We start from the raw sequence: 23,032 nt of genomic DNA on the forward strand, positions 1-23,032 counted from the left end.
GGGACGCAAAAAAAAGCAGGCAAAAATCGCGCTTCTCCTAGAAGGGAAAGCTGAAAAGAGGAAGTGGCTGCTTTCCTGCATTCTGCCTCAGGGTCTTACTGCCCACCCACCTCTGTTTCCTTGCTGTGTTTGCTCAAACGGAACAAAGAGCAGGGAAAGCCCCTCCCCTCCAGGCAAGCAGAAGGGAAAGCTCCGTGCAGGAGGGAGAGAGAGAGAGCGCGCGCGCGTGCGAGCTGGCTGGCTTGGGTGGGTAGGTGAGGGAAAACTTTTGCCTTCCTTTCCTCCCTCCCGTTATACCCCTGTCCTGCATTCTTAGCCAGCTGCTTCTCTGCACACCCCTCTCGTGCTCCTTGTCCGTTCTGTGTTTTTCCTTCCCTCCCCACTTAAAATGTGGTTAAAAAGCATGGATCCACATGGATCCTCAGGATCTTTGCATTGGGTCACCCCAAATTCACCATCAGATCACATAGCATGTCCATGGCTACAGCCTGCCCCCCCAAAATCATGCACCCACTGTTGCCTGAGGCTGCAATGGTGCAAAAACGTGGTTAAAAAGCATGGATCTACATGGATCCTCAGGATCTTTGCATTAGGTCACCCCAAATTCACCATCAGATCACATAGCATGTCCATGGCTACAGCCTGCCCCCCAAAAATCACGCACCCACTGTTGCCTGAGGCTGCAATGGTGCAAAAACGTGGTTAAAAAGCATGGATCCACATGGATCCTCAGAATCTTTGCATTAGGTCACCCCAAATTCACCATCAGATCACATAGCATGTCCATGGCTACAGCCTGCCCCCCAAAAATCACACACCCACTGTTGCCTGGGGCTGCAATGGTGCAAAAACTTGGTTAAAAAGCATGGATCTACATGGATCCTCAGGATCTTTGCATTAGGTCAGCCCAAATTCACCATCAGAGCACATAGCATGTCCATGGCTACAGCCTGCCCCCCAAAAATCACGCACCCACTGTTGCCTGGGGCTGCAATGGTGCAAAAGCGTGGTTACAAAGCATGGATCCACAGGGATTCTCAGGATTTTTGCATTGGGTCACCCCAAATTCACCATCAGATCACATGTCTGTGGCCACAGCATGAAGCACAAAAATGATACATCCACTGTTTCATTCAGAATGTTTTTTCCCTTGTTTTCCTCCTCTAAAAACGATGTGCGTGTTATGGTCAGGTGCGTGTTATAGAGCGAAAAATACGGTATATGGCTTGGTTCTTGTGTGAACTTTTGGATGTTCACGAAGGCTAGAGCTGTGACTGAAACACATTCTACACTGTGAGCATTTGTATGATTTCTCTCCAGTGGCTTTTATCTAGCCGGAGCGCTGCAGAGCCCAGTTCCGGTATTATTATTATTTATTTATTTATTATTTATTTATTTATTTATTTATTTATTTATTTATTTATACCCCACCCATTTCCCCAGCCACTCTGGGCAGCTCCCAACAGAATATTAAAAACACAATAAAACATCAAACATTAAAAACTTCCCTAAACAGTGCTGCCTTCAGATGTCTTCTAAAAGTCAGATAGTTGTTCATTTCCTTGACATCTGATGAGAGGGCATTCCACAGGGTGGGCACCACCACTGATTAGGCCCTATACCTGGTTCCCTGTAACCTCACAGTGAGGGAACTGCCGGAAGGCCCTCGGAGCTGGACCTTGGTGTCCAGGCAAAACGATGGGGGTGGAGATGCTCCTTCAGGTATACTGGGCCGAGGCCATTTAGGGTTTTAAATGGCACCAACACTCTGAATTGTGCTTGGAAATGTACTGGGAGCCAATGTAGGTCTTTTAGGACCGGTGTTATATGGTTTTGGTGGCCGCTCCCAGTCACCTCAGTCCTTTCAGGTGGGCATGCCTTTACATACTTCTGAGAAGCCAAAACAACATTTAAACTCAAAGCGGAAGCTGGCCAGAGTTCACGAGCCGACACTTTTATTATATCTGTGAATCCACCTAGTTCCTAGCTTCTCCTAGCGATGAGTAGTCAAGCTACAGGATGGGACCAATTAATATTTCCTTTTCTTCACTCTCCCTCCCGTTTAGCAGCAGTAGGCTTTAAGCTTACCAGCCAGACCTCTCTCATTGCGTGCGCACAGGGCCCTTCCGAGCTGCCCTAACCATCTGCCTGAATCTAAGAGAACAAGGGAGGTGGGGTGCATTTAATAGATTTGCACCAGAACCAGATGCACTAGCATCTGTTCATGGCTGCCCTGAGTCGTCTGGCGATTTACTGTAACAACTTCATGGTGAGTTCCAGCACCTATTTTTCTTGAAAAAAGCACTGGTGACCTCATTAGGTTATGGATGCTCTTCCCACACTCTAGGCAAATATATTGTATGGATTCTCTGATGGACCTGCCATACTCCTTGAAACAGCTTGCCGGTGAAATTAGAAAAAATGTATAAAATGGGAAATAAAATATGCTGGAAATGTAAGATTAAAGAAGGGAATTTCTACCACATGTGGTGGGCTTGTGAAGAAATTTAAAAGTTTTGGGAACTCATATATAATGAATTTTTAAAAATACTCAAATATACCTTCTCTAAAAAAACGGAAGCCTTCCTACTGGGAATAAGTGGGGACGAAATTAAAAAAGAAGATCAGACACTATTCCAATATGTGACAGTGGCTGCTAGAATATTAACAGCACAAAAATGGAAGAACCCAGGCATCCCAACCGTTAAAGACTGGCAAATAAAACTATTTGAATATATCGAATTAGCAAAAATGACACAAAAAATTAGATTCCAAAAAGGTACAAAGTTTATTAGTGATTGGAACAAATTTATAACATACATTGAAGGAAATTTCAGAAATCTAAAAACCACAGCAGGTATCACATAAATCTTACAATGTGTGTTGTATTAACCACGAAACTGCAAAAAAGGAAGATTTACCAAGAAGCCCGAAATCGGGAGGGAGGGAGGTCAACATGCATAGATAATAGGGACATTAATAAGATGTTGTAATTATTGAAAAAATGTAATGGCTAGTTTATGTTGTCTAATTTAGGCTATTGTTGTTTATTGTTGTTTGTTTTATTGAAGGAAAATTAATTTTAAAAAATTAAAAAAGAAACAGCTTGCCTGGGCACCTGCTCTGCTTTCTCATTCACCTGGCCACCTACTGGCAGCCACATGAATTGCAGTGTGACAACTGCTTTGCATTCTTTGTATATAGGAAGGAAGGGAGGAAATTTTGGTCCTAGCAATTCCAAAGATGTTTCTCATGGAAAGCTTGTCAAGGCCACCTGCCCTCCCTCTCTGGCCCAAGTGAGTTCCAAAAAACATGTTTTTCTCCAGTTCTGAACATTTTCCTTCACCCAAGCAGATGGACCAGAGGGCTGGGCGATTCTTCTTCCTTATAATTATTAAAATTACAGTGATTCACACCATTCTTCTTACCAAAACTCCAAGGATTTCCCCAATGGCTGAAAACACCATAATTAAGGGCAATGAGGCAAGTTCTTGCACTAAGCCTGAAGGAGGAACGGTTTCAGAAATATATCATTTACCACTGATATTTGGAGCAGGTAGGGACAAGTGGGTGAGGTTTACTATTGGTACCTTTCAATAGCAGGACTTGATCTGTATATCTAAAATTATTGCTGTCAGAAGGGAGGCAACTGTTGCAGGCAGATTCAGAATGATATTGCTGCTCCTACTGCTTCTGCTGCTGCCAATGCCCCAGGCAGTTTGTGGGGTGCTGAAGGCAAAATGCCCATTGAATTTGATCAGGGATGAAAGTGACCCATGGAATTATTACAGGCCAGGAGACTACCTCATTGGAGGCGTCATATGTCCAAAAGGTGCTGGAATTAAACCATACATTTTCTCCAGTCCCCCCTTAACGAGGATTTCTGAGTAAGAAACTATACGCTGCTTGATTTCACACTCCTTCACCTGATGTTCCTTGCTAATGGGCAATCCCAAACTTCTAGTCAAACACTCTCCCAACGTTGGCTCTGAATTGCCCTTTGATGGGCCCCATGAAGACAACTGCGCCCCGTTGGGGTTCTCCAGCCAGAGGACTCATTTTGAACAGCTTGATATAACATATTATGTGACGATGTGGTTTATCTAGCATCTAAATGAAGGTTCAGCCTCCCCTCTTTCTCCTCCCACAAAGCTTCTTAATAGAATGGGAGGAAATGTTCCTGAGTGAGCACTGAGTTGCAGCTTTTCTATAGAAAGTAGGACAAAATCGACTGTGCAAATGATTATCTCTGCATTGTGGAAAGCCCTGTCCTCTGAAGTCCCACAGCCACCAACATTGGTTTAATTTCACAGCCAGGCTTCAACTTGGATATTAGAAAGCCAGTGTGGTGTTGTGGTTAAGAGTGGTAGATTCGTAATCTGGTGAACCGGGTTTGCGTCTCCGCTCCTCCACATGCAGCTGCTGGGTGACCTTGGGCTACTCACACTTCTCTGAAGTCTCTCAGCCTCACAGAGTGTTTGTTGTGGGGGAGGAAGGGAAAGGAGAATGTTAGCCGCTTTGAGACTCCTTAGAGTAGTGATAAAGCGGGATATCAAATCCAAACTCTTCTATCTGAACTGTTTAGGAACTGTTAATCCTACAGCTTAAAATTGTGGTAGTTGTTACCTGTGTTTTAAAATTGTTGAGAGCAAAGGTGCAATGCATCCAGTAAGTTACCTAAACCATTGGGGGTTGGTACGCAGAAAGACAATCTACGGTATTCTTCCCTCTCCGATTCCTTCTTAAGTAACTCCATACAGATTACTTTCTCTCAGGTTTTTCTTCCTTCTTCCTTCTTCCTTCTTCCTTCTTCCATCTTCCATCTTCCATCTTCCATCTTCCATCTTCCATCTTCCATCTTCCATCTTCCTTCTTCCTTCTTCCTTCTCCAGTCAGTGTTGGACCTTTATTTTGGACCTTTTGTGATGATGGCTGCAGGCAAGCTTATACTCATAATGTTCCTTTTTTTATTTCAACCAGCAGTCTTGCCAAACTACTTATTTCTGCACTATGCAGCAATATATATGTATATACCAAAGTCCAACATGAATTAAATTTACTGTTGTTTTTTTAATTTGCTGTTTTGTAATTGGAAATATTGCCTGAATTAAGTGTCATTTTGATCTCAGGGTAAACTATAAATACTTGTTGTATTGCAGGTTTGAATTCAGAAGGTACTGGCATATGTTGTCCTTCTTCTTCACCATTCAGAAAATCAATCAGGATTCTAGGATTTTACCCAACATCACCCTGGGCTACAACATCTATGAGAACTATTGTGATAGCAGAATCACGTCTGATGTCATGCTAGACCTGCTGGCTGGTGGGGAAATCAATATTCCGAACTACAATTGCGGAAGACGGAACAACCTGTTGGCAGTTCTTGAACATGCTAATTCTGACATCTTCAGCCAGATTTCAACCGTGTCAGGCATCTACAAAATCCCACAGGTATGATGGATTGGGAGAAAATCAACTGTGTATAATTCTAGAGATCCTTTGGTGACTTGCAACATTTATTTTGCCGGTTTATGTTCCTTTTTGTTCTCCTATTTGGAGCAAGACTTCCATTTTTCTGCAGGAAGCTTTACCTGTAACAACTCCCCTGAATCTGTCTATTACATTGCCATTATTTTGCAATTAACAACATTTAAGAATTGGCTGGATCAGGGCAATCTAATTCAGCATCCTACTCTCACCGTTGCCAACCCAATGTCCCAATGGGAAGCTCACAAGCAGAACTTGACTTCAACAAGACTTGTGACTCACCACAACTGATATTCAGTGCATACTGTCTTGAACAATGGAGGTAGAACATTGCCTTTTAAAACCATCCAAGTTAAACTATGCACTCTGTGAAGAATTTTCTTCTTTGATCTGTCCTGAATCTTCCAGCATTTATATGTGTCTCCTTTTCTTTGCCTCTTCTTCAAACCAAAGGGTCCCTTTCTTCATAGAGGAGCTGCTTCACCCTCTCAAGCAGCTGTGGCAGCTCCAGGGGGCTGAGGTGTCCCCTCAATATCTTTTGGCAATGTTGAGGGGGCCTTCACACTGGCAATCACTGTCAGAGACACAGCAGGGCAAGGTGTCTTGGCCCAGCGTGTCCCTTTGGGGGTCACCAGGGCGCCTTCCAGGAAGGAGTGCTGGCGATCTCAAAATGTGCTCAGGTGCCTCCATGGACCTCCTGGAGGGGCAGGAGGTAAACGCACCAAGGTGGTCTCAGCCTTGTGGTGGCAGCTGCAAATGAAAGTAAGGCAGCGGGTGCTGGGCGATGGGTGGGGGATGGCGGGTTGAGTTGGCCTGGCTGGATTAGGAGGGTGGCATGCACATCGTGAGCCATGCATCTGACATCATGCATGTATGACAGCCTCCCCCCCCCCCAATGTTAGGCGCAACTCAACACCTGTGCACTCCATTGGGTATCCTTGCCTCTTTCTTTCTCCTATATATATGTAAGACTGTGCTGCTAAACAACCCTGGCCAAAGTGTATTGATGCTGAGCATCTCTGTTCAGGCACTTGCTTTTGAGTAAAGATCACCATTCAGTCCTATGGGGGAATGTAAATCACTGTGTTGGGGATGCGGTTGTTTTAATGCTGGGCACAGCGGCTTGAGTAGACTGGCACTCACTGGCAAGCACACCCTTGGAGGTTGTTGATACATGTTAGTAACTCCAGATTAACAAGTATTTGATCATTGTCCTAGAAACATATCATCCATCTTTTCCCCCTCCTTCACTAGGTCAGTTACGGCTTTCTTCTCGATTATAAAACTCAGTTCCCTTTTGTCTACCGGATGGTCCCAAAAGAAGAGACACAGTGCTTGGGGATTGTCCAGCTGCTCCTGCACTTCCAGTGGACATGGATTGGTCTCGTCGCTCCAGACACTGACAATGGAGAGAGGTTCATGAGCGCCTTGAAACCTCTGCTGACCCACAATGGAATATGTGCTGCCATTTCAAAGAGAGTCCTCAAGACGATGCCGTACTACGAGTTACTCAAAAGAGAATCGCGTGACGTGTGGAGACAAGTTAGCGTACTTGTTTACTATGCAGACTCTCAACACGAATTTGATCTAATTGCAATTTTGCAAACCCTTCTTGAAACAATACACGCTGGGTCAAAGCTCTGGATCACAACAACTTTTTGGGACATCAACATGTACTTGTTTGTTGATTTCCGTTACCTCTGGGGTTCCTTGTCCTTTGTAACGAAGACCCCCGTAAGGATGAAATATGACTACTATAATCCGTTCTCGCCTGTTCTTGAACAGTTTTGGAAAAGAGCGTTTCATTGTTCATATTCAAAGCATGTGTTGTCTCTGAAAGGCTGGACAAGATGCACAGAGGGAGGAAAGCTGGAGACTTTGCAACAGGAGGAGCTTGAGAGAGTTTTCTCCCAGGACAGCTACAGCACATACAGCAGTGTCCAAGCAGTGGTTCAGGCCTTGAACATGGCTCATTCATCGAGATCCAGACAGATCTTGAGGGTGGGTGGAGGAAGCAGGCTGGAATATCAGAGGCTGCACCCTTGGCAGGTATTTCTCATTCAGTGGTGCCCCAAATCTATCATTTTGAGTAGCCAATCTCATTTTGCCTAACAGTGGAATATGCTCTCCTTCAAAAATGAAACGAACATAGAACTCAGCTTACACCCATAATGATAATGAGTAAGGTAAAGGGTAAAGGGACCCCTGACCGGTAGGTCCAGTCGTGACAGACTCTGGGGTTGCGGCGCTCATCTCGCTTTGTTGGCCGAGGAAGCCGGCGTACAGCTTCCAGGTCATGTTGCCAGCATGACTAAGCCACTTCTGGCGAACCAGAGCAGCGCACAGAAACGCCGTTTACCTTCCCGCCAGAGCAGTACCTATTTATCTACTTGCACTTTGACGTGCTTTCGAACTGCTAGGTTGGCAGGAGCAGGGACCGAGCAATGGGAGCTCACCCCGTGGCGGGGATTCGAACCACTGACCTTCTGATCAGCAAGTCCTAGGCTCTGTGGTTTAACCCACAGCACCACCCGCGTCCCTTAGAATGATAATGAGTAGCCAGCCTTAAAATGCTGAAGAGAAGGAGGTTACTAAGCTGTGATAGCAGAAAGCAGCAGCAACCATGATCAGCCACTATGACTGCAGTACTGTATGCACTTACATGGGAGTAAGCTCATTGAATTCAGTGAGGGTTACTTCTAATAGAAATATGTAGGAGTCCGGATGAGTTGTGTGCTGGTCCCAATATGAAACACCCTGCTGGGAGTGCTGAAGGCCGCTCCCTACAAGACCTTTTTCCACCTGGCCTAGAGAGCAGGGACCAGGCTCACCTGCTCTGCTTTAGACTCCTGGGATGCCAGAGGGACATATTGCCCTGCTGCCAGTCCTGATGAGGCCCAGACTCACTGAAACAAACTCTGGGGTTGGGGCAAATGTCGAAAATGCTGTTCAATGTTTTAAAATAGTTTTTAATCTGTGGCATTTTAAATTTCTGTTTTTGTTTTTGCTCTGTTGGGTGGTAGGATAAATGTTTAGACGGGGCTGGGGATTAGTCTAATTTTAATATAATTGTAAAAATAATATTTTTAGCAGGGGCTAAAAATAGAGTAAGATCCATTATGTGATTAAATTTCTAACATTCCTCAGGTTCTCCTTTTTCTTTTAATCAAAAGAAAGCCTATTGGCTCACATGTTTTATCTGTGGCTAAAGCTAACTATTTAGCTCGATTTCCAGTATATTTTACTTTATTGCTATGGCTAGTGGCTAATGCAAATAAAGTTTCTAGCTAGCTAGCTAACCATGACTAGTAGCTATCAATAGCATTGTTCTCTGTGAATTTGTCTTACCTACCACACATGCTGCTCTTTCTTCTGTCATTTCAGCTTCACCCTTTCTTAAGAGAAGTCCAGCTGACTAATACCTCCATTGATGGGCAATGTTTGGATGAGAGTCGGGAGCTGCCAGCCAGCTTTGACATCATCAATTGGGTGCAGTTTCCCAATAAGTCTCGTGGCAGAGTGAAGATTGGAAGTATGGAGGGATGCACACCTTCAGACCTGAAGTTCACCATTAACCCAGATGCTATTTCATGGCCCGAGAGGTTTAAGAAGGTTGGGGAGATGTGTATCATTTTATTGTCTGTGACCTGTTGTAAGCTCAAATAATCTGAGCATGCTGGGACGCAATGTAAACACATACAGCAGGGATGCGGAACCAGATGTTGTAGGACTCAAGAGCTCATCAGCCCCTGCCAGTACAGTCTGTCAGGAGTTCAGCCTACACTCGAGTAGGACTCTGGCAGAGACACATGCCCAACTGGCATGTTCTCTCCTTCCTGGTCTTTCGTTCGGGAGCTTCAAAAGCTTTCTTCAACCCGAACATCACAGCGACCAATGCCAACCAACACCGGCACACTTAGGGATCCACAGAGTTTGCGCATTTTGCGTGACAGACCTCAGCAACTCAGCATTTTGGCTAATCTATTTTATTTACATATAAACACACACGGAGCACTGCAACATGGCTCCCTCTCTCTCTAGCATCAGACAGCAAAGAGAAAAAGAACAAAGGACAATAGTCCCACTTCACGGAACACAGTAACACAAACATCCTGTCTCCGTCACTTCCCACTCTGTGGAGTCAAAACATATCATGTCATGTGAAAGACAAAAATCCCATGACTGCAATCAGAGATCAGGAATTCTAACACAGTCATGGTCCTGGATAATGGGAGCTGTAGCCCAGCAAGATCTAAAGGGTGGCAGGTTCTTCATCCCTGATCTACAGGGCTGCAGTGTACAAAGGAACCTTCCCATAGCAGCACCAGCCAATGAGTGTTTAGCTCCCCCAACCTGCCCTGTTTGGGGGGATTAAGGGCAGGTTCTGCCATGGCTGGCCCAGAACATTTTGTTGCCTGAGAAAGAGGCTGCCCAGCAAGGTTTTCACGGTGCCTGAAGCACAAATCTTTGAATGTATACCACCAACCGCAAATACTCCTAATTATTTTCCTGTGACGCTCCATCTCTTTCTGGACAGACCGTGCCTCGTTCCAGGTGCACCAAAAGCTGCCAAGCTGGATACGCCAAGGAGACTAAGGAAGGAAAGCCAGTTTGCTGCTATGCTTGCACTCCATGCGCAGAAGGGACCATCTCGACTCAGGAAGGTATTTCATTTGTTTTGTTTGCAAAACACAAAACGAACAAAAAAACCCTGTAAGCCTGACGTTAAAGGGGGAGGGGGAAAATACCATGGCAGAGAAGAACATAAAATTGTGTTCATAAAGCAAGTACAAAGTGGTAACAACAGTGAATGGGATGGCCTTGCCAGGGAGCCGCAGCTGCCACTAGCTGTGATGTGATTCCAGCATCAGGCGAACAAATCTTTAGCTGCTCAACCAGTCCAGCGCATCGTCTGGTTTAATGACTTGCTCTCTAGAATGCTGGTGCCGTATGCTTGGTTCTGAGATTTTTTTTACATTTAAAAATGTATTATTTCAGTTTGTACAATGCCCTGGTAGTTTTAATGATGGCCATGCTGTTATCAATGGTTCCACTCTGCTAAATGTTGATGCTGTTGTACTGTGCTTTGTTTGTTTGTGGTTTTCATATATCCGTTCCCCTTCCCTGGGGGGCGGTGTTGCGTACCAGCATCCGGGACCCCCAGTGAACTGGCTTGGGGGTGGAGGGATGCTGCCCACATCATGGGGATTCCCAGCCACGTCACGCCCCTGGACATCCAATCGCCATGGCTGGGGGCGTGGCCGTAGGCTGTTTAAACTGTCGCGCAGCCAGGGGGTGGCCTCCTTTTGCCTCCTCGCTGGATCTTGCCTAGCCCACCTGCCCTCTTTTTATGCGTGGCTATGACAGCGACCTTGCTATGGACATATGTTGACTGCCATATTGATGGGGCCGGGTAGGAATTGTTCCACTTGGCAAATTGGCACCAGCGACTTGGTTTTCGCCTAAAGGTAAAGGTAAAGGTACCCCTGCCCGTACGGGCCAGTCTTGACAGACTCTGGGGTTGTGCGCCCATCTCACTTAAGAGGCCAGGGGCCAGCGCTGTCCAGAGACACTTCCGGGTCACGTGGCCAGCGTGACATTGCTGCTCTGGCGAGCCAGAGCCGCACACGGAAACGCCGTTTACCTTCCCACTGGTAAGCGGTCCCTATTTATCTACTTGCACCCGGAGGTGCTTTCGAACTGCTAGGTTGGCAGGCGCTGGGACCGCACCCCGCCGCAGGGATTCGAACCGCCGACCTTTCGATCGGCAAGTCCTAGGCGCTGAGGCTTTAACCCACAGCGCCACCTGCGTCCGCCTACCTTGTAGCAATCGTCATAATTTTGTAAGGTTAGGCATTGGGTAGGCCTTTGCGATGGGAGGGGAGGTTGTAGCATCTGCCTGCCCCTCCTCGATAAGGGTATCCTGTTAAAAGGATCCCATTAGCCCATTAACCTAAATTATTTGTGTCCATGTGTGTTTATCATATAAGGGCCTTGTCATGAATGAGGTTTTCTTCTTCTGGTTCTTCGGGATGGGTGCCTTAAGGTAGTGGTGGACAGGATGAGAGCTAATAACCTGAGTTTGAATCCTAGGAAGACAAAAGCTCTTACACGTTCTGGCTTTATTTTGAATTTGTTTACATTTTCTGTGAAGGTTTTAAACCTCTGCTCTATATGTATTTGGGGGAACAGGTCAGTCTTTAAAGACATCTTCTAGTCTTTATCATGCACAGTGAATCCTCCACAATGTGCTGCACTTTGGGGAAGATATGAAACACGTAAAGCAGATTTGTAGAAGGAATCCTATTGTGCAATGTTCAGGGTACACCAGTTGAAATGGGTGCAAAGAGGCCTAAATTTATGTCAGATATAGGCCTCTGTGTACAAAGAATATCCTCTGCCAATAGATACGTTCCTCTTGCTATCGCTTCTGCTCCTTCCTGTTTTCTGACACAAATACCATCAAATGCAATACAGCAAAGACATTTATGGATGTAAGCTTGATGTCAATAATCCTGGAGTTGCTGTCCTTCTCAGATGCAGGGCATTGTACTAAAGGTCCCGAAGATCAGCATCCAAACAATGACAGAGATCCATGTGTTTCCAAGGTTATTCCCTTCCTAGCCTATAAAGAGCATTTGGGAATCCTCACAACTTCCTTTGGCGTTTTCTTATCCTTAACCACTGCACCTCTCTCCTTCCCAACAACACAGTGTTCTTTCCTGATCTCTCCCATATTGCAACCATTCCCACAACTGTGACAACATTCAGACTGCTGTAGGTGTTATAATGCTATAAGGATATTGAAGTCTCTTTCTCTATGCAGATGCCAAGGAATGCACCAAATGTCCAGAAGATCAGCATCCAAACAAGGAGCGAGATCAATGTGTCCCCAAAATAATCGCTTTCCTGTCCTATAAAGAATCTCTAGGGAGTCTCCTAACTTCCTTTGCCCTCTTCTTATCCTTAACCACTGGCCTTGTGTTTGGAATATTCATTAAATACAAGGAAACTCCAATAGTCAAAGCTAACAACCGGGATCTCTCCTACACCCTCCTCATCTCGCTCCTTCTCTCCTTTTGGTCCTCCTTCCTCTTCATCGGCCAGCCAACAAAAATGACTTGCCTTCTGCGACAAACAACCTTCAGCATCATTTTCTCAGTTGCCGTCTCTTCCATCTTGGCAAAAACCATCGCTGTGGTGCTGGCCTTTCTGGCCACAAAGCCAGGGAGTAGGGTGAGGAAATGGTTGGGGAAGGGTTTAGCCAACTCCATTGTCCTTTCCTGTTCCAGTGTACAAGTTCTTATCTGCGCCACATGGCTGGGGATCTTTCCCCCATTCCCAGACTCTGACAAGCACTCCCAGCCTGGAGAGATCATCCTGCAATGCAACGAAGGGTCTGTGGCCATGTTCTATGGTGCCCTCGGCTACATGGGCTTCCTGGCTGTCATCTGCTTCACGGTGGCTTTCCTAGCCAGGAAGCTGCCTGGGGCCTTCAATGAAGCCAAGCTGATCACCTTCAGCATGCTGGTCTTCTGCAGTGTTTGGGTGTCCTTTGTTCCCACCTACCTGAGCACCAAGGGGAAATACATGGTAGCCGTTCAGGTTTTCTCCATCTTGGCCTCCAGTGCTGGGCTTCTAGGTTGCATCTTCATGCCAAAGTGCTACATTATTATATTGAGGCCTGATCTGAACATGAAGGAGCACCTGAAGACAAAAGACTAAACATTGCATTTAATTGTTAGCACTACAGATATTAAGTAATTGGGTATTTAAAAAGAAAAAACCTGGATCCCAGGCTTATAATTTCCCAAAAGGCTCCAAAGGGAATGACTTTAATAATAATAATAATAATAATAATAATAATAATAATAATAGTATTATATAAGGGAAAATGGGTACACATATTAGGACTGAAAAATGACCATTAGTGTTTTGTGTAGATTCATTCCAACCAATGACTCCCATGCCTCCTTTCTCTGACCAACTCCTAACTGATGCACCCACATACTGATCATTAACGAGTCAGCTGACAAGACTAAGATTTGCCTTAGGTGTACAGTTGAAATCCTAGGTCATGAAGAAATGGGAAATGGGCTTAGGTTTTGCACCATCAACAGAATTTGGGGTGCAGATGCTAAGGACCTACTGGAAATATGCCCTGGAATCGACGCTAACCAAAGGAAATGTTTAACAGGTTGACATCACAAAGGGTGCTTGGCAGAGGCAATTTTATAGTATACAAGCAGGTGTTTTTAGGCAAATAAGTTGACTCCTCTTCGGAAATAGCTGAATCTGAGGAGAGGTCCAGTTCTCTGAAAGCAGCTTTGTGGTCTTGCTGTTTCAATCATAACTTGATATCTGTTGCTGTTTAGATTTCTTTTCTGTATCAAGGACTCTGATTCTGATAATAAAACCTCATTTTCTAATCAAATTCTGGTGTCTTATGTTTTAGTCTAACTAGCATGCAAACTCTAAATCTAGAATCTGTATGATAGCTAAAGAAGCTGCCTGTCATTTGACATCTCTGATAAACCTTACACCTTCAGAGTGGAGACCCTAACTTCAAATTATTCAAAACAACAGGAGCTGTCCCCACAAACCCAAATTAGGCAGCTGAGTGCAATTTTGCCCCTCTCAAATCTATGCTGGAAGTGCCACGAGGTGGACGGAACCCTCATCCATATGTGGTGGCTGTGTAAATATGCTAAGGAATGCTGGGAGATGATTCATACAGAATTTAAAAAGATTCTTAAGATCACATTTCCCCAAAGAGGCATTTCTCTTAGGGATAACAAGTGATGATATCCCGAAAAAAGACACTCAATATCTTTTTATACACAACTGGAAAGAAAAAAGAGATACCCATGAACGAAATTTGGCAGAATAAATTGATATAATTCACAAAATTAGTAACTATGCCTGCAAAACTAAGAAATAAGGATGAGTAATGGAAGAGAGATGACTGGAAGTGCTTTGAAGAGTATCTTAGAGGGTATAATAGTCAATATAACCTACATGTAAGAATGAACATATGAGCAGCAGATAACATTAAATAAAGGAAGATTTGAGACAAAAATGGGTGGAATAGACTTCCGGTCGGCGCCAGCGCTTAATGGCGGCTCTCTGATCTCCGGAGAGGGGGCTGCTCCACGAGTTCGGGTCTGACCGCTACGGCGAAGCGGGGACCCCTTAAATCACAGGCGCGGAAGCCTGTGAACAAGGAGACTCGGTGGGCACAATTTGCGCCCCCCTTACTGCGAAAGAGCCTTTTTAAAGGCTCCAGAGGAGCATCGGGGGATCGCGCGGTGCTGAGAGTCGTTACCCAGCCCGTGGAGTGAAGCCGCATCGCCAGAGGCGGAGAGCGCCGATTCCTTCCTGAAATTTGGATGAAACTGAATACCCGTAAGTAGGATTGGAAACCTTACCGGGATTACAATTTTTTTAAAATTTGGCTGAAATCGGGGACGGTAAATAAAGGAAGTCTGCCTCCCCCGGACTGCATGGCTTTTTAAAGCAACGGAATTGGAAGGCTGCAATTGAAGGAAAAGCAATTCTGAACGTTTGAACTATTTAACTTTGGCATTGAACTTTAATTCCCCCCCTAGCAAGCAGGAGCAGGGGGGGGGAGAAAAGGGAATTTAGTTTAACCTGCATGAGTGAAATTTAAGTGAATAAATTCTACTGTCTCTGACTCTGGGAACAGACTGCCTGGGTGAAGCACTTTGACAGGAACTGTCTGACAGAACCTGCTGCAAAGCGAAGAGCTTAAATGGATACAATTCTTGGGACTCTATAGAAATAACATTGTTGCAATTAGAAGCCGGAAAGGTTTCTTTCTTAAAAAACCTCTCCCCTAAGAGGACTTTTGGTTTCTTTGTTTTTCCTGTTTATTGGATACAATGAGCTGCTCCCTCTAGAGGGCTGAAAGGCAACAGTTGTAACATAGACTGTCAAAAAAACAACAAGTCACTGGATTTTTCCACTTAAGAGCTGTTCCTGTGGGAACGACCTTGGGACATGAGTGGCTTTGCAGAAGAGATAGCAACAAGATCTAAAGCTAAAGCTGCACAAAAGAAAAGGGGCTCAATATCAGGCTTACTGCCAACAGGCACAGCTGGACAGGAGAAAGGAATAAACGTATTCATGGATTCAGTGACTCAAGCGCTACTTAAAATAAATGAATCTTTAGAAAATTTGACAAAGCAGAGTACGGAAAATACTAAACAACTGACAGAACTTACAGCAAAATTGGATTTAAATACCAAAAGCAATACTTCTAACACAGAAACTATAAATAGATTGGTCCAAGAAAATGCTACAATTCGAAAAATTGCAGAAGATGCTAAATTTACTGCTGAAACCACACAGGAAAGTTTAATACCAGTTTGTAAGAAGCTGGACCAGCATGAGGCAACCCTGTCTTTGTGGGAGATGCAGAGGAAAGAGAAGAATTTGAGACTTAGGCTAGTCCCTGAAAGTGAAGGGGACATCCTGGTGGACTTTCTCACCAAAGAATTGTCAGAATTTTGGCAGGTAAACTCAGAGGAAGAAGAATTTAAGATAACAACCGCCTTCAGATTGGGCAGAAGGCAAGGCAGGAAGATTCCAAGGGATTGTCTGATAACTTTGAGATCTAAAGAGGAAAGGGACAAAATACTAAACTTGCATTACCAGAGAACTCTTCAGATTGGAAATGTTTCTGTGCAAATTTACAAGGACATCCCAAAATATATTCTGGAGGTAAGAACTTACTTTAAGAATCTGGTTGACCTGCTGAAGAAGAAGAATATACCTTTTAGGTGGGAATTTCCACAAGGATTGTCTTTTAACTTTAAAGGAAAGAAAGTCAAAATAAGAACAGTGCAAGATAAAGAACAATTCCTGGACAGAAATGAGGAGGACCTTCTGAAAGGAGTGCTAGATTCGACCTCGGATACAGATCTTGGAAATTTGACATTTGGACTGAAGTCACCAACGGAAGAGGAACAGCTGCAGGGAGCAGCTGGAGGTATCTAATTAACAATGTCTCTGCAGTTTTTAACCTGGAACTGTAACGGACTGAACCTTCCCAGAAAAAGACGTGAGGTCTTTCATATTTTGAAAAGAGAACAATTGGACTTGATTTGTCTACAAGAAACCCACGTGACAAGGGCACATAGAAGACTGCTTATAAACAAAAGATTAGGACAGGAATTTATCTCATCAGATAAAGTTAAGAAAAGAGGAGTGGTGATCTATGCAAGGGAAAAATTGGCCCCAAAACTGATCTCTAAAGATGAACAAGGAAGAACCTTGGCAATTGAGATACAAATTCAAGGAGAAAAATTTTTGATAGTTGGCATTTATGCACCAAATGAAGGGAAGGCAGAATTTTACAAGAAACTGCATGAGACATTAATGGATTATCTGGATTATAAGGTGATTTTACTAGGAGATATGAACGGTGTCGTTTCTACAAATATGGATAAAGCACAAAGACAGGTGATCTCTAAGGGCGGGAGACTACCTAAGACCTTCTTTGAAATGACTGAAAACATGGACTTGATTGACATTTGGAGAACAAGAAACCCTCTTGAGAGAGAGGGAACATTCTTTTCAGAGGCACAGATGACATGGACAAGAATAGATCAAATATGGACTACTAGTGGAATGGCTCCAAGGATAAAAAAAGTGGAAATCTGCCCAAAGACATGCTCCGACCATAACGCAGTAAAGATGGAAATGAAACTGACAACAGCTGGTTCCTTTAGATGGAGAATGAATGACGCCCTATTTAGAGATGTGGAGATTTACAACAAGGCCCAAAAAACTTTGAAGGACTATTTTGAGATAAATCTGAGGACAGATGTTGAGAAAAGAGTGATCTGGGACGCAAGCAAGGCCGTGATGCGAGGTTTTTTAATACAACAGAATTCCATAAAGAGAAAGAAACAAAATGAGAAGAAAGATAAGATTTTGGAAAAAATAAAAAAAGGAGAAAAGAAATTGAGGTCTAAACCAAAGTCTCATGAGATTCTGAGAGAAATCAAGTTTTATCAGATGCAATATATGGAATTGATGAACCAGGAGATAGAATGTAAAATTAAACAAATGAGACAGAGGACATTTGAATCAGCGGACAAATGTGGGAAACTTCTAGCATGGCAATTGAAGAAGAGACAGAAATTAAATACAGTCACAAGCTTGGAGGTGGATGGAAAGAATATTTTTAAACCAAATGAGATCAGCAACTGTTTCCAGAGCTACTTTAGGAGATTATATGCACAAGGGCCGGAGAATGAAGGAGATATAGAAGACTTTCTTAAGAAATATGGATTACAAAAAATATCACATGAGAGTATGTTGATTTTAAATGAGAAAATAACAGATCAAGAAATAGAGGGCGCCATTCAAAATATGCAACTAGGGAAATCTCCAGGACCAGATGGACTAACCTCCAGATACTATAAAGCATTGAAGGAATGGTTAATACAGCCGCTTAAGGAGGTTTGTAATGAAATATTAGAGGGGGGAAAGGCACCTGAATCGTGGAAAGAAGCATTTATTACACTTATACCAAAGACTGAAACTGAAAAAAATCAGATCAAGAACTACCGCCCTATATCATTACTTAATGTGGATTATAAAATATTTGTTGACATTTTAGCAAAAAGACTGAAGAGGGTCTAATGGAAGAGATTCACAAGGATCAAGCAGGCTTTCTCCCAGGAAGACACCTATCAGACAATGTAAGGAATATAATTGACATTATAGAGTTGCTAACTGTAAATATTAATACGAAAGCAGTTTTAATTTTTGTGGACGCAGAGAAAGCCTTTGATAATATTTCTTGGAACTTTATGAAGAAGAATCTCCATGGGATGGGGGTAGGCCAAAGGTTTGAAAATGGTATAGATGCAATATATTCTGAACAAAAGGCAAAGCTAATTGTAAATAATGTGGTTACAGATGAACTTTCTATAGAAAAAGGGACACGACAGGGGTGCCCAATATCCCCATTACTTTTTATATCAGTCCTGGAGGTTTTGCTGAATATGATTAGGGGGGACCAGCTGGTAAAAAGAGTTCAGGTCGGAGCTAAACATTATAAATTGAAGGCATTTGCAGATGACTTAGTATTGACTTTACAAGAGCCAGACACTAGTACAAAAAGAGTTTTAGAGTTAATTCAAGTTTTTGGTCAGGTAGCAGGATTTAAGTTGAACAAACAAAAAACTAAAGTTTTGGGGGGAAAACTTAACAAATGTTGAAAGAGAGAGCTTTCAAAATGTAACTGGGTTAACGGTGGCAAAGAAAGTAAAATATTTGGGGATTAACATGACATCTAAAAATGTGAACTTATTCAAAGATAACTATGATAAATGCTGGACAGAGGTAAAGAAAGATCTAGAAATATGGTCGAATTTGAAGCTTTCCTTGTTAGGCCGAATCGCTGTAATTAAAATGAATGTATTGCCTAGAATGTTATTTTTGTTTCAGACATTACAAATTGTGGATAAACTGGATTGCTTTAAGAAGTGGCAGAAAGATATATCTAAATTTATCTGGCAGGGCAAAAAGCCCAGAATAAAATTCAAGATACTTACTGATGCAAAAGAAAGAGGGGGGTTTGCCCTGCCGGACTTAAGATTGTATTATGAATCGGCAGCTTTCTGCTGGCTGAAAGATTGGCTACTTCTTGAGAATGCAGATATTCTGGATTTGGAAGGATTTGACAATAGGTTTGGTTGGCATGCATATATATGGTATGACAAGATTAAAGTTCATAAGGGTTTCAAAAATCATATTGTTAGGAAAGCATTATACAATGTTTGGATTCGATACAAGGATTTGTTGGAAAACAAAACTCCTAGGTGGTTATCACCTATGGAGGCTAAGGAAGTGAAGAAATTTAACATAGCAAAATGGCCAAAATATTCTGAAATTTTAGAACAAGAAAGCGGTGAATTTAAACTACAGTTTCGAGAAATTAAAGTCTAAGGTACGAGATTGGCTCCATTATTATCAAATAATGGAGACTTTTAAACAAGACAGGAAAATAGGCTTCCAGAGGGAGAAATCGAAACTAGAAACAGAATTGTTAGAACCCAATACTAAGAATCTATCACGAATGTACAATTTGTTGCTGAGGTGGAATACAATAGATGAGACGGTTAAATCAGCCATGATTAAATGGGCACAGGACATTGGTCATGACATTATGTTTGCTGACTGGGAACAGTTATGGACCACCGGTATTAAATTCACGGCATGTAATGCCTTAAGAGAAAATATTATTAAAATGATTTATAGGTGGTACATGACCCCAGTCAAGCTGGCGAAAATTTATCACTTGCCCAATAATAAATGCTGGAAATGTCATGAGACTGAAGGTACCTTCTTCCACCTTTGGTGGACCTGCCCAAAGATTAAGGCCTTTTGGGAAATGATTTATAATGAAATTAAGAAGGTACTTAAGTGCACCTTTCACAAGAAACCAGAGGCTTTTCTCTTGGGCATGGTCAATCAATTGGTGTCAAGGAGGGACAAGACCTTTTTTATGTACGCCACTACAGCAGCAAGGATCCTTCTAGCAAAGTATTGGAAGACACAAGAACTACCCACACTGGAAGAATGGCAGACGAAAGTGATTGACTTTATGGGACTGGCAGAAATGACTGGCAGAATCCGTGACCAAGAGAAGGAGACGGTGGAGGAAGATTGGAAGAAATTTAAAATATATCTTAAGGACTGTTATAAAATTGAGGAGTGCTAAAATGTCAAGGGGAAGAAAGATGCAGAATTACAGCTGAAACTATTTCATGATTTAAGGTGGAATTGAGAAAGATAAGTTTTAATTTAATTGGCAAAAAGGGTTGCTGAAAAATTGTAAAACAAGGATGCAAAAAGGGTGAGGTATGGGGAAGTCCGAGAAAGGAGGGTTAAGAAAATGAGGTTAAGAAAAGATATTGTGTGTATCTGTTTGATCTTATTGAGGCTATATGATGTTGCTGTTTTATTTGAAAAATTGGAAAACTAATAAAAATTATTTTTTTAAAAAAATGGGTGGAATAATAGATTATGCAGCCGACAAAAACTACCTAGAAATGCTCGTATGCATTACTATGTGTTTTAAATTGTATTGGTTGGTAACTGAATTCTAGAGAGTTCTCTAGTAGTTCTCATGTGATTGGCTAACATTGATCACATGAGAAGTATCTAGTGAAGGAGAGACTCCATTTTATAACTCCAGATCAAAAAGAGATTGCTGCAATATTCTCCTTTTTACAAAACCTGGCTGAGAGCGTCCGCTCAGCATTCACTCCCTGTGCCTCTATTTACTCGTCCTTCAACACGTATATATCACTCATCCTCGGATCCCACTTCTGACACCATTTATGTCACAAAACCATGGTGACACCTCGGGCACGCCAAAGGCCACCTTGTCCTCTGCTCACTTGCTCCTCTGTCCTACAAGAGATTCCAGTAAGACTCTTGAAGAAGAGAAAGGACTATAAATTTCAAACGGATGCCCTTTAAAAGAAAAATATCCGCTTCAGATGGAAAAATAATGGAGGCGCCTGCAACCATGTTGTTGCAACCAGCTGAAGTGGATAAAGCTATGCATTCAGGGTTAAATCACCGTAAGTAGAAAAGAATTTTTTTCCAGGTGACTGCCTGGTACTCTTCAACTCTTAGAAGTATCAAGGATAAAGTTATCCAGACATCCTATGAGAAAGGGCTCCTCTGTCCTCTCGCCCGCCGCCTTCGCCAACACAGCCCGTGCTAAGCAGAGCTTAGTCAGCTTCAGCAGCAGGTGCCTGGCACCCCCCAGAATTCGGCGCCCGGGTGCCCCGCACCCCTTGCACCCCCGGGTAAAGACGGCCCTGGGTACTTTGATTCTCGAACTTAATCTGTTCTGGAAGTCCGGTTGACTTCTGAAATGTTCAAAAACCAAGGCGCAGCTTCTGGTTGGTGCAGGTGCCCCAGAAACAATAGCCGATAGCCGCATCAGAGTTTCAACTTCTGAAAAACATTCGAAAACCGGAACACTTACTTCTGAGTTTTTGGTATTTGGGAACGAAGGTATTTGATTACCAAGGCATTTGTGTGTGTTTTTTATAATATATTTATTAAGATTTTAGAAAAATAAATGGGTTACAAAGTACGATAAATGTCAACAGAGGAAAAAAATATATAAAAAATACAAAATAGAAAATAGAAAAAACAATTAAAAACAAGTCCGTCTTTTCATAGCTTATACTTCGTTTACTTATTTCCCTGACCCCTTCACACCTCCCTTTTCTGTATTCCAATTCACATATTTAGTTCAGCAAATCCTTCCCCTTTGTTTTACTCTTAATCCAATATCTTAATATACTATAACTTTATATTTTCATCAATTATCAACCTATTTTTGCGAATCCATTCTAGCCTTGCTAAAACCAGTTCATTTCAATCCAACATCATTTTAACTTTCATTAATTTTACAATATTTCTGCAAATAGTCTTTGAATTTTTTCCAATCTTCTTCCACCGACTCTTCTCCCTGGTCTCGGATTCTGCCAGTCATTTCCGCCAGTTCCATATAGTCCATTACTTTCATCTGCCATTCTTCCAGGGTGGGTAGATCTTGTGTCTTCCAGTACTTTGCGATGAGTATTCTTGCTGCTATTGTGGCGTACATAAATAAAGTTCTATCCTTTTTTGGCACCAATTGGCCGACCATGCCCAGGAGAAAGGCCTCTGGTTTCTTCAGGAAGGTATATTTAAATACCTTTCTCATTTCATTATATATCATTTCCCAGAAAGCCTTAATCCTTGGGCACGTCCACCAAAGGTGAAAGAATGTACCTTCATTTTCTTTACATTTCCAACACTTATTGTCGGGCAAATGATATATTTTTGCAAGCTTGACTGGTGTCATGTATCACCTGTATATCATTTTCATAATATTCTCTCTTAAGACATTACATGCCGTGAATTTCATACCTGTGGTCCATAACTGTTCCCAGTCACCAAACATAATGTTGTGTCCAACATCTTGTGCCCATTTTATCATAGCAGATTTCACCATTTCATCCTGAGTATTCCATTTCAACAGCAAGTTATACATTCTTGACAAATTCTTAGTTTTAGGTTCTAATAGTTCTGTTTCCAATTTTGATTTTTCCACCTGGAAGCCAATTTTCTTGTCCAATTTAAAAACCTCCATTATTTGATAATAATGAAGCCAGTCTCGCACTTTGTTTTTTAGTTTTTCAACACCAGCTCCAAACAAACAAGGCTGCATTATATTGACAGACTCTGCATGCAGGCAGTTGCTCTGTCTAAGCTACAGCCCCTTCCTCTATGGGGCTGGGGGGGTTGGAGTGGGAAGCAGGAGAAATGGAGGGATCCTACAATGCCAGAGGATGACTGGGGGGGGGGGGGGAAGGTGGACAGGAAAGGAAAGGAATTTTTTTATACTATTATGAAGAAAATCCTCTTTCAAGCAAGACTCCACTTCTGAGCACCTCAGGGAGGATTCAAGAGCCTGATCCTGCAATCCTATCAAGGATGG

At 42.8% G+C, this 23,032-nt stretch overlaps 2 protein-coding genes across 6 annotated transcripts in view; one reads left to right on the forward strand and one right to left on the reverse strand.

The window, feature by feature from the left end:
- LOC310837304 (uncharacterized protein) overlaps positions 1–23,032 on the reverse strand; it is a gene marked incomplete at its 5' end in the record, with an annotated part of 135,709 nt that overhangs the window by 90,050 nt on the left and 22,627 nt on the right. The window lies entirely within an intron of this gene.
- Positions 5,129–13,250, forward strand: LOC310837316 (vomeronasal type-2 receptor 26-like). Its single transcript, XM_083723705.1, has 5 exons — positions 5,129–5,451; positions 6,742–7,536; positions 8,872–9,099; positions 10,025–10,151; positions 12,314–13,250. Exons 1-5 carry the CDS (start codon positions 5,185–5,187, stop codon positions 13,210–13,212), a joined length of 2,316 nt encoding a protein of 771 aa, XP_083579831.1. The 5' UTR covers positions 5,129–5,184; the 3' UTR covers positions 13,213–13,250.

Source organism: Podarcis gaigeae, assembly GCF_964106915.1.
Source record: "Podarcis gaigeae genome assembly, chromosome: 2".
Taxonomy (NCBI): Eukaryota; Metazoa; Chordata; class Lepidosauria; order Squamata; family Lacertidae; genus Podarcis; species Podarcis gaigeae.

Bases quoted from the DNA above. Each gene is read 5' to 3' on its own strand.
- LOC310837316 (XM_083723705.1), top strand. From the start codon at position 5,185: ATGTTGTCCTTCTTCTTCACCATTCAGAAAATCAATCAGGATTCTAGG. The intron at 7,537-8,871 runs GTATTTCTCATT...CTGTCATTTCAG, and splicing joins AGAGGCTGCACCCTTGGCAG to CTTCACCCTTTCTTAAGAGA. The intron at 10,152-12,313 runs GTATTTCATTTG...TTCTCTATGCAG, and splicing joins GACCATCTCGACTCAGGAAG to ATGCCAAGGAATGCACCAAA.